Source organism: Epargyreus clarus, unplaced genomic scaffold (assembly GCF_041222505.1).
Source record: "Epargyreus clarus isolate Ecla_fem2 unplaced genomic scaffold, WU_Ecla_fem_2.2 ptg000006l, whole genome shotgun sequence".
NCBI classification, from domain to species: domain Eukaryota; kingdom Metazoa; phylum Arthropoda; class Insecta; order Lepidoptera; family Hesperiidae; genus Epargyreus; species Epargyreus clarus.
In genome coordinates, this window is record NW_027332214.1 from 5,194,988 (window position 1) to 5,207,216 (window position 12,229).

The window sequence follows — 12,229 nt, forward strand, 5'->3', positions numbered from 1 at the left end:
TACATATTATCGTGCATAGCAACTCCGTGTAATTCCACGTATTATGTATATCAAATAATCTAATGTTTTCAATCATTATTTCAATGGAAACATTAGATATATTAATAATTAATTACACCAAAAAACCCATGTCACGATACACACGTATCTTATATAGTTTCGCAAGATAATGTTAATAACTATTTATTTGGTGAGATAAGGATGATATGTTGTTGAGTCATTCAGGCACTCATATTCAATATTTATCAACAATTTCTAATATGACTCAATGTTAATCGATATACATTGAGTAAAAGAGAAAATAAAAATAGAGGAAGGGAAAATCAAAAAGAGTGTGTAAGTTAGCAAATGGGAGGAACAAGAGTTTCGGTGTATTAAATATTGGTAGTGTTTTACTTAGGCAACTCTTGACTGCAGCAATTCTGACTTTCAAGTTATCTGTCTAGAAATTTGCAAAATTGAGGGAGCATGAGACGTGTGACGAAATTTGACGATCTCACTGATGATAGTTATCATCGACAAGTGGAACATGGACGAAATTTGACGTTCTCACTCCGCCACTGATGATAGTTATCATCGACAAGTGGAAGATAGATTAAAGTAGTGGTTCCGACCGTTAAGTGGAGTATAAAGCTGCAATACATACCCGAGCAAGCTCTGCAGGTCGCACACGAAGCGGTAGACGTAGCGCTTGCCGGCGGTCTTGTGGATGATGTTCTTGTCGTAGTAGTAGCGGAGTCCGCGAGACAGCTTCTCGTAGTTCATCTTGGGCTTGTTCTTGCGGATGCCCCAGCGCCGAGCCACCTGAAAATTTAAATAATCGGTCAGTTGGGACTGGATGTATCGTTGTTTGAAAATTCGGTGGTTCGAACCACTCGAATAGGAGGTAGAATTTACAGTTATATGAGAATAAGTAAGCGAAAAAAGGTCTTCTGGTAGAACACACAAATTATATAATACGACTAGGTTGTAATTTGTGAGATGTTTCCGCTCCTGAAAAAGTGCTGCTTGAGGTGGGCTGATGGCACACTATACTCGTATCTGCGCTCACTTCATCATAGTCTGATGCTGCTGCTAATCCGCTCTGAAGTTGTTGCGAGCAGGTGTAGTCATACAATTTGCTATGGCGACGCGATTCATTTCTATATTCAGAGCAGTTTTACATGGACTATACTAGAGTGTATGCTGGCCTCACTGGTCCATAAATTTAAGTGTGGATTCTAGTTTTATTTTGTAAAATCTCTGAGGCTCTCGATTTGTTCTGAAGAATTTCGGCTAGAAATTGTCAACTGAAGAGCTTTAAACATAAACTTACCTCATCAGGGTCGGTCAGCTTGAACTCCCAGCCGTCGCCGGTCCACGAGATGAAGCCCTGGCAACTTTTGTCCGTGAGTAGTTCGAGCAGGAACTGCCACAGTTGGATAGGTCCTGAACCTGCGCAGATGGCATACAGTTGCTTTACGATAAACAGTGCATTTTATATATAATGGGGACCAGAGTCAAGGAAATATTTCATCATCAACCCACTATTGTCCCACAGCAGGGTACGAATCTCCTCTGGAATCTACGTGTGTGCTGTTAAATTAAAAAGTATCGAAAAGGATTCGCATATTCGATGCTCACTCGAAACCTTGAACGGACTGATTCAACTGTGTGTGGTTTTCAAGTCCATTTTCTTCTGAACGTTTAGGTCCGAAAATACGAAGGAACTTTGTGGACGGTAGTTTCGTTACTGAAGCCGTTGATATATTCAATTAATTTTCATATTCTTAAATTGGTCATCTAGTCAATATACCCCAATTTGGTAATATCGTCCACTAAAAAGTTCTTTGAAAAAGATGATGGCAGTGTTCAAATATTAGCTAGAAACCGTTCTTAGAGAAGAGTGAATGTTGATGATTGTTAATTTGTGTCTGAGTAGAATGGGTCTATTGATGACAAGAGCTCCGATGCCAGAGCACCGTAGGGCAGAAGCACGTACCAGTGAAGCACGGCGTGGAGGCGGGGTAGGGCAGCTTGTCCTGCGGCAGCAGCGCGTGCGGCTCGGCCTGCCACTCGCCCCACTCCGCGCAGCCGCCGTACTCCGCCGCGTAGCCCTCGCCGTACACCTCGCCGCCGTACCGACCGCCCGCGGCTGTTACACGAATTTATTATTGACTTACTTATTATTGTTACTGTAATATGGAGTAGCAGACGAGCATGCAGTCTTGTCATGTGGCTACTGCCGCCCATGGACATCTGTAATCAACCCCAGATATGATATATTCAGAGATATTCGTACTGGTCGGCCACAGATGCGCCGCTGCGCCTGAGGACTAAGCTGGAATGCCTCGGAGAAGCATGTCTCCCTTACCACACCCTTCAAACCAGAACACAACAGCGCTTAACACTGCTGTTATAAGGCAGAAGTAGGTGTGGAGGTGGTGCTGCTGGAGTCGAACCACAAAGGGTTCTACCTACCACCTTCAATTTCAATTGCAACTTAAAAAGCTGGTTAACAAAATAAATAAGTCAACCTCAGATATAAAAGGCATACAAATATAATTTAATTTCCTTTCTACGAGTATAAATTAATGTATTATCTTCGATCACTAATAAGAACTAGATACACAATCCCATACAAAAATGAACTTAAAAAGTGGCGTCAAATTGACGCTAAAAACAAAGAAAAAAAAAATTGACGACCGTGGTTTGTCACTTGGACAAGGAATTAGTGGAGACGAACTGTCATTACTTTTAATATTTTTATTAGGTCGAAGTAATTAATTTTAATGAACATAATAATAATTTATCAATGAAAGTTAGTAATATGCAGTCACAATTTATTATAATAAAAATATAATAAGTTTAAAATTAAAATATAACCAAATACAAGTAATTTAATTAAAAAATCAACAAGCTGTTTACGCCGTTATCCAACGAAATATATTGCCCACGACTAAATAAATATGTAGTAAACCAACATTTATTTCAATTATTTTTACCTGACTGCCAAGGAAGGGTTATGTTTTTCGCGCGTATCTTGTATGTTTGTCTTTATTTATTTGATCGGATCTAACAAACGGCTGGATGAATGTCGACAATTAAGGTGTCATTATATTCGTCTCAATGACCCGACACTTAGATAGGTGTTAGAAAAAAAAATCAAGATGGCGGATTTTTGGCGCGAAATAGTAATATTTCAAAAAAAGTTAACCGAACCTATCGAGTATGATATCAAATGAAAGGAAATTAAACGGAGATTATAAAAACATATAATTTGTATATATATAAAATAGCAAGGTGACTGACTGATTGACTGACTAAATGATTTTTTCATTTTTCAGAAATCAACGTACAGCCAAAACCGCTTAATTTAGAGTTCTGAAATTTTGCACATGGGTTCGCTATATAGCGTAAATAAGTACTAAGAAAGGCCTTTTGGAAATTATACCCCTAAGAGGGTAAAACAGGGGATGACAGTTTTTTTCAAATCCTTTAATTTTGAAGCAACTACTGTAGAATTTAGTATTTGGCTTTCTGGATAGGAATAAATACACACCTATTTATCCCTTAAAAATCAAACCCATAGAGGGCAAAATAAGGGTTAAAAGTTAATTTGAACAACCGTCAATTTTGACGCAAACACTATGAAATTTTGTATCTGGCTTGTTGGATAAAAATAATGAAATTCTACCCCTAACGATATAAAATAATTACTAGAACTTTGAATTACTGAAGTTATATATTCTATAAATCGTAAATGGTGGATGTTTTTCCGGAATAGTAACACGTTTTAAAAAAAGTTAACCAAAACTATGGAGTGGGGTATCAAAATAAAGGAAATTAAAAGGTGATTACACACATATTATATGATATATACATGTGTATAACACATCGAGGTGACTGTCTGACTAAATGCGTAAGTTGCTGCGCCAGACACCAACGTAAAGGGAAACCGCGGATCTTTAGCGTGCTGGAATTTTACACATAGGTTCTTTATATAGCGTAAATGAGCCCTACGAAGATAAAATAGGATAATATTGTTTGAACATCTTTTGTTTTTGAAGCAGATACCTATTATAAAACATTTTTTTGGCTTTCTTGCTAAAAAATGATGAAACGCCTATTTCACTGTTTTTGAAAATTCTACTTCAGCCTTTATAGTGCAGTCGGGTTTTTGATTATTTTAAATAAAATTACTTGCTTACTTTGTAGTGACAGAAATCCGTTGTATATTTCTTCTTAAATTTAGAGTTTTTTTCAACACCTATCTAAGGACATTTGGATATTTGAGACGAATATAATGACACCTTAACTGTCGAAATTCACCCAGCCGTATGTTAGATCCGAGGGAATAAAATGCAGTGCAGCTAAAGTCCGCTTATAAAGATACATATAAGATACGTGCAAAAAACATAACCCTTCCTTGGCAGTCGAGTAAAAATAAAAATATGGAATCAACATCATCATCAACCCATTACTGTCCCACTGCTGGGCACGGGTCTCCTCTCAGAATGAGAAGGATTAGGCCATAGTCCACCGCGCTGGCCAAGTGCGTATTGGTAGACTTCACATACCTTTAAGATTTTTTTATAAATCTCTCAGGTATGCAGGTTTCCTCACGATGTTTTCCTTCACCGTTTAAGCAAGTGATAATTAATTTCTAATACGCACATTAATTTGAAAATCAGAGGTGCGTGCCTGGGATTTGAACCTCGGACCCCTCGATCGAGAGGCCGCGTTTCTTAACCACTAGGCTATCACTGCTTGGAATCAACAGGATGCCATTAATTCCCTTGAATAAAGTCAGTTTATTGGAAAACAGTCTTTTCGATGGATTTTTATTTTTTTTCCGTATCTTTTTTGGCTATGTTAAGCAATCTTATTTTAGTGTATCTTTCGACAATTGACTTTATTATAATAATTCTATGACTATTGTCGCGGCAGTTGGATGAAAAGACATCATAAAATATATTAAATAATAATTTACTTAATAATTTAATGTCACTCATTTAATATTTACTCATTGCCTATGTTTAATTATTATACAAAACAAATATTTTTATATAACAAAAAAAATAAAAAAAAAATAATTAAATTAAAGAAAAAAATATAAAACAATAGCGTCTCCATTCAAGTTAGAACAGAGTCACCATGTAACCCGAACAAATCAAGTGGGCTTGCAATAGTAAGAATTGTACGTTTAGTAACAGACTTTACAATTTAAATGGTTTATACATTCTGTTGATTTTTGTTGATAATTTTTAAAACTTAAAAATAAATTATTTACGAACGAAATAGCAGTATTTATAATTGAGTGATAGCAATTACCTACTTATAATAATAATACTTACCGAAAATACGATATTCCATCATTTGTTAGCGTACTTTGCAGTTTTGAACGAGCACTGAGGCATGTTTATTCTCCGAACGTTCAAACACTACTAACCTAAAAGCGCACCCAAATGTCTATTTGGGTGCTCTTTTCGTCGCGCCATTTTTTTGTCGCTGATTGTGTATCTAGTTCTTATTAGTGATCGAAGTGTATTATAGCATTGTTGTCTTTTCCCTTGACACGCGGGTCTAGGATGTGCTAATAACTTGTATCTTCGTAACCCGCGTGTAGAAAAGGTATGTGACAGGAAAATAATCTATGAAACGATAGGATCCAAGTAGCCATGCGGACCAAATCAACGGACACAAATCCTCATGGCAAGAAAAATATCTTCCTCATGCATAATATTTCTATTCATATTATGTTTGATATAGGTATTTAAATCGAATGTCCATCGTCGGAGAAGTAAGATCCAAGAAACTATAAAACCTGTAATTTTTTTCTGAAACTGCTAATAGCTGTCTTGGAATTGAATAAGTAGGTACAATAATTTAAGCGCGATGTAAGAAATTCCTTTGTATTTCGTTATCTTGTGATCATTCTTAACGAGTGTTCTTTGTTCTTTTATTCCATTTTGCGTAAGTTTTTAAACGAAACATGCAGTCTTTGCTAGCATCTTAAGTGTTAAGTTAGGATAATAACTATTGTTATGAATAGGTATTACTGCGTTTTAAGTTTTTAAAATTAACCTTCATTCTTAAGCTTAGGCACTTCAGAGTAATTAGGGGTCAACAATGTAACAGACTGAGTCATGCAAACTAGTGTTTTTTAGAAGTCAGTTACTTTGTACGTAATATGTTTCGTAATATTCAATGTATATTTAAATTTTATCAACTCTTCTTTTGCGAATTTGTACGTATTTATACAAGTAGATAATTAACGCGAATTGGTAACTGCTGCCCATGGACATCCATAACATAAACAATCCCAAATAGGAATAATCGTATTAGATACTAGACATTATCTGAGGTGGGTAAAAGATGCGTTACTATTACTTGATGATAAAGTTACAACGTTTCATTTGTAGGTATGTGTTGCTACCTTACCACACCTTTCAAACCAAAATCGTTTAAAACTTTTATTAAAAAAAAATGTGGCGCCAGTTCTTCTGGAGGCGAACGATGGATTACCACCTAATTATTAAAGAATCCTAACGCAATTATTATGAATGATACTCACTTCTGGGGTAAGGTTTGGTGTAGGAGTGCGGCTGGTATTTGTGCTCGTGTGTCAGCAGGGGTTGCGAGTGTGGGTGTGGGTGGTGGTAGTAGTCCTCGAGGTAGGGCTGCGTGGGGGCCGGCGGCGCGGGGTACTCCGGCTGGTAGTACTCGTCGAGGGGCGAAGCCGCCGCGGGCGCGGGCGCTGTGGGAGCCGCCGCCCCGCCGCTCGTTTCCGTGTAGTACGCGCTCGTTTCGCGAGGCCCGCCTGTTGTGTAGCCGCCTGGAAGAAACAAATCTAAATTAATACACTATTATCAAAAAAACTTAATAGTGTATCATGACAGTTATAGATATATAATCAAAGAGTATCCAGTCTCAAATCTTCACTGGATTAGTGTTATACCTATTAGTTGGAGGAGAAAAAAAGACTGCTATTCAACAGTGGGACATAATCATATTATACCAGTTAAAGAATATAGCATTATCTAGGTATATGCCTGACTTTTATAATATCCTGATTATATCTGGTAAGCAAGGAGCTAAACGGTTTCGACTCTACAATGTATGAAACATCCTAGTAGTCGTATACATTTTACTATAATAAATAAATTCTCAATTTCTAGTATTATCTTATATCGTTATAGTAACTGCCTAACGGAAATATATTAATGTAAAACATTCGAAACATGTAATTAATCATTTTAGAACATTCATATATTAACGCGTTCTGTTCTAAAAATATCAATCAAATCCACATTAGGATCGTAATAGCAATCCGTTCTACATTTTAGCAATGTTAGCTAGATGCGTCTATCAATATCAAGGGTAAAAAACTCCGAAAACAATCAGGGCAGGCACATCTCGGCTGGCAGGCACCGAGGCGCGACGGTCGCGGTTCACGGCGCGCCCTTTGTTCAGACGGACCGCCGCGCCCGGTCAACGCGATTCACGCAACTCTGCGTGTGTGATACGCGGATTTTTGGATTCGTTCAGTTATGGTTTTGGATCGTTTTGTTATGTAGATAGAGAACAGCTTATTAAGTATAGATAGGGAACGATCGGAAAAGATTTGCATAGGTTGGGAAAATTACTAAAAAGTCAGATCGTTCGGGAAGGCTAGTCGATGTGGCATTGAAGAACATGTGCATTTTGTTAGGTTTATGTTCGACAATGGATTTAAAAAGGTTGTTGAATCCTATACTAGTGATGTATTTAACATCAGTTAAAGCAAAAGGTGTACAATTCATGATTAACAATAGGGACGATATATTATAGAGGAGATGATCTATAGAAATGTTAAAGATTTGCGTTAGGTGGTAAAAGTATTTATTTTCTTACTAAAACTATTAAGAAATGTCTTTAAAATATTCTAAAGAAATAAGGTATAGAAGATAACAACTCAATATAGAGTTCGCAAAGGGGTTTCTTTTTCAATAATATAACACAAATAAATAACAGACATACAAGTGTTCCAACTTGATGTTCTCATGTCCAAAGTGCGTGTTATGTTTTTGTGTCGATAACTGACTGCACTGGTTAGCGGTCACGCACTGCACTGTGACCTCTAGGCACGTAGCAAAATGCATTATTTTCATATCTACTTACTAAAATTATACGTAAGTGTAGGTAGAGATGAAAATAATGCATAACTATAGCTCACAGATATTGTTATTGTGATTTTTTTTTTTATAATATAAGAGTAGCAGACGAGCCTACAGTCCACCTGATGGTAAGTGGCTACTGCCGCCCATAGACATCTGTAATCAACCCCAGATAGGATTAGGATATTCCTACCTGAGAACACAGATGCGCCGCTACCCTTGAGGACTAAGCTGGAACGCCTCGGAAAAGTCTGTCTCCCTTACCAAACCCTTCAAACCGGAACACAGCAGCGCCTAATACTGCTGTTATTAGGTAGAAATAGGTGTGGCGGTGGTGCCGCCGGAGTCAAACCACAAAGGGTTCTACCACCTTCAAATGTATGAATGTATGAACTATGTATTAGCTATAATTACAACTAGTTTAAAATGTTATTAATCTGTATGTAAATGGCATTATTTCCGTTCATACATATTATGGGGTATATCCACAATATTTGACAAATGATGTGGTCTCATTTGGTAAATTAAACTTTTAAAACCTCGTAAGTCCGTTTGGTGTGTACTTTTAAAAATAAATTGTCCTTAATTTTACGCATAAACGCTTGCGTTGATTTCAAAAAGCTCGTATTTTGTCCAATGTCAAAATAATGGGCGTTTTAAAAGAACAAAGGCGTAAACAAATCACTTTGTGTTGTCAGGCCGACAAATAGAAGTATTTTAATGAAGCGGGACCAACTAATTACGATTCCCCCGAGTCGTTACAACACGATAAATTGGGCTGAAACATTCGGAATCACGTAAAAAGCTCTCCCGGGAGTGACCCCGCGACCTGTCGTACGTCAGCCGAGACAGTTCTCTAAGCTTTCATGATGCTAAGATAATATATAAGGTAGAATATATGTATTTTTTACTCCAACATTTAAGAATAAAAAATTAATACGTTTGTATTTGTTACCAAGTGTACCTACTTATATTTTTAATTTTAAAGAGTTTTACGATATTTATACTAAGAAATTGCATTTGAACGTTCAAACACTGAAATAAAACCTGTATAATAAGTAAAATCCGAATTGATTAAATTAAAAAAAACATTTCGTTTGCCTAATTAACGAATTACCTTTAATTACTAATAAACTTAAGTAATACGTATGTCTGAATTAAGGTAATCAAAGTACCTACATTCAAGTTTCCGTTTGTTTATTGATAAATATTAATGAGATCACTAGTTTGGTAAATAGAAACAACATTATCATATCGGAGATGTAAAGATTAGCTTTTAATTATGCATGTGGATTAGATATTTATCTTGTAAAGATAAACAAACACGAAACATATCTATTAAGTAGCTACCGATTAATTTTGAATACGTAAGTCAGACGATAAAATATTTTTTTTAAAGTATCTGTACAGCAATTTTGGATTTGTAATTATTTAAATAGTTTGGACAGAATTTCTAAAATTGCTACACTGCTGCACTTAAGATCCGTATTTATGAATGCACTTTATTAATGCACTTAAGATCCGTATATATGTATGACTAGTCTTTACAATTATTCTTCAATACTAAAACTCTACTATAACCCCTTAACTTTATGTAAACCACATCTTAATAACACAAGCCTTTTCCCACTCTTCCATCCTCCATCAATTTACCCTGCATTCAGTATTCAGATGAAACGATTGAATGGGCAGACAATACGCTGCATGCCTTATACATAGTCCGGACAATACCCGACACCACATACGAGTACGTATGCCTCGAATGTATGACTGTAGAGCGGTAGAGCTGTGATAAATGCCCGACACAATAGAGTTTAGAGCGAGTATCTGGCTATCTGGTGCGAGGTGAGCGAGGGGCGTGCGCGGGCGGGGCGGGCCAATCGGGCGCGGCCACGCCTCGCGGGTCGAAAGGTCGTCGTCGACCGTTCGCGCGGAACGACACGTGAACGGCACGACCTGGTCGACTTCGAGATTGGGAGCTTGAGTGGGAGAGCGTTCGTTTGATTGGTTTTAATGTCTAATGTGTATGGATATTGTAGTTTAATTACTTGGTATAACATTTTTGACGATACGACGTATAATTTTACAAGGATAATGATCTACAAACATTTTTAGTGTGTAAAAATATTTCCTCCTGAATCCATAAACTCGAGAAACAGGATATAATTGGTTAAATGTTGTAGAGTTCAACAAGAGGAGAGAAGTGGTTGTATAACTCTTAGTTTAGGTAAGAGTTATGTGTCGGATACAAAAATATATTTTTGACCAGTCAGTTATACATAATAATATGGATATGTTTAATAAATCATTGTATACAAAATAATGGCCTATTTAACTGTGTATTTAATAAATGTTATATTACTATAATTAGAAAATAAAGTCAAATATATTTTTGGACTTAAACGTATATATTTAAGTAAAGATATGAATCGTAATGTAGAGACAATGTAGAGATAAAGCGATCTATGAAAAATGTTTAACATGGCATTGTAGTCGTGAAATACGACCTATTGTTTACAAATGTAATATTTTCTGACGCCGTTAAAAAATAACATTTCAATGTCATATCCTTTTTACGTGGCTGGTAAATATTTGAAAACTTGAAAACATTTCAATTCATTTATAATACTGTTGGAGGTATTTACTCATTTCTTGTGTCTGGATCTCTAGGCAGATGCCAATAATTCTAAAATTTTAATTTATTCTTAATTGATACACTCAAATATAAATATTAATGGTATGAACCTATATTAACTACACAGGTAGTGGAAGCATTGATACGAAGGAGAATCATAGTTCATAATGTACCTAAATTGGAATATTCATATATTTCAATTTCGAGGTTAATGGCGCAGCTCATTCGTATAAAAAAATTGATAAAGTACATATTCCTTCTAAAAATCAGTCTTATTCTCGACTGGAGTCGTAATCTAGAAGTCGTGTATCGACTTTAAAATGTCATAAACATATGCGACAGTAACCCTAGACCCCGAAGCAGCTGCGACGCGCCTCGAGCTTTTTTACTTATTCCTTCGAAACTCGAGACCCGCGAAAATGTTGGCTACGTGCTTTTTTTGGACGCGCACGCGCTACGCCATATGGTGCCGTGATGACATCCGAGGTGCATGTTCGAGTTTTTTTTTCGTGCGAATATATTCAGCCTTGTTTTTTATGTAAATGTCACTACGCAAAAAACGCATTATAATTACCTAAAAAGTGCCCGTACACGCAAGCGTTTTGCTCTTAATAATATTAATAATAACTAATAAATGCTTTGGAATAAAATAAATTTAATAAAGTAATAAATTCATGTTACAAAAACCATTGCACTTATTATAATAGTATTTTAATAGTTTACCATTAATCACGCTATATTCCTAATAATATTTACATATGTATAATTTCAAAGTATGTATTTGGTCTAAAGTAAAGTTACCAAAACAAGTAAGGCTGTTTGTATTTTATTTAACGGTTGCCTGATTTATTTTTCACAAACTAAAGGAATCTGGCAGACAATAGAGCATAGAGCACAAATCAAATAATTGTAAACTTTTGCAGTTCTGTATTTGAATTCTTAACGAATGAGTCCCAGCACATCGCGCCAATTCCAATTTGGGAGCGGAAGTCGAAATATGATTTTTTAAATTTAGACGCATCGCCGGGCGCAGGTGAGCGGTCGGTGACAGCCCGATGTCGACGGTACGCCGCTCTGTTTTGACGTCCACCTCATTAATTAATCCCCGTTTCATTATGCATTTAAACGATTTGGAAGAGAATAATTTGTTTTATTTCGTATGTAGATTAGTTAAGAAATATGCATTATATTCTCTTTGTTTTATTCATACTGATAATTTTATAGTAGGTAACTTGCAGGTCCACAATTTACTAAAACCTTATAAGCTTACAATGTATTACGATATTATTAAAGTTCATAGGCAATAAAAGGTTAACAGAGTTTCTCACAGCCAAGAGAAATAGTGAAGGTAAGTTAAGTTAAAAATAGTGTATAATGTTTGCAATAAGTTTGCAGTTCACAATAATTAATAATGATAAATTACTGGCTTATTTACCGTCATTCAAACGCTTCAAAC

The 12,229-nt window shown here is 36.1% G+C and overlaps 1 protein-coding gene across 7 annotated transcripts in view; it reads right to left on the reverse strand.

The window, feature by feature from the left end:
* Positions 1-12,229, reverse strand: part of pnt (ETS transcription factor pointed) — a 188,273-nt gene that overhangs the window by 2,837 nt on the left and 173,207 nt on the right. For 6 of the 7 annotated variants that reach the window (XM_073073785.1, XM_073073792.1, XM_073073788.1 and 3 more), the window contains 4 exons: positions 6,557-6,817; positions 1,982-2,134; positions 1,316-1,434; positions 647-804 (listed from right to left, as the gene is read on the reverse strand). In XM_073073785.1, the coding sequence (XP_072929886.1) occupies positions 647-804; positions 1,316-1,434; positions 1,982-2,134; positions 6,557-6,817 (691 nt within the window). The remainder of the gene's footprint in view (positions 1-646; positions 805-1,315; positions 1,435-1,981; positions 2,135-6,556; positions 6,818-12,229) is intronic. The other variant, XM_073073787.1, reaches the window with a different exon arrangement.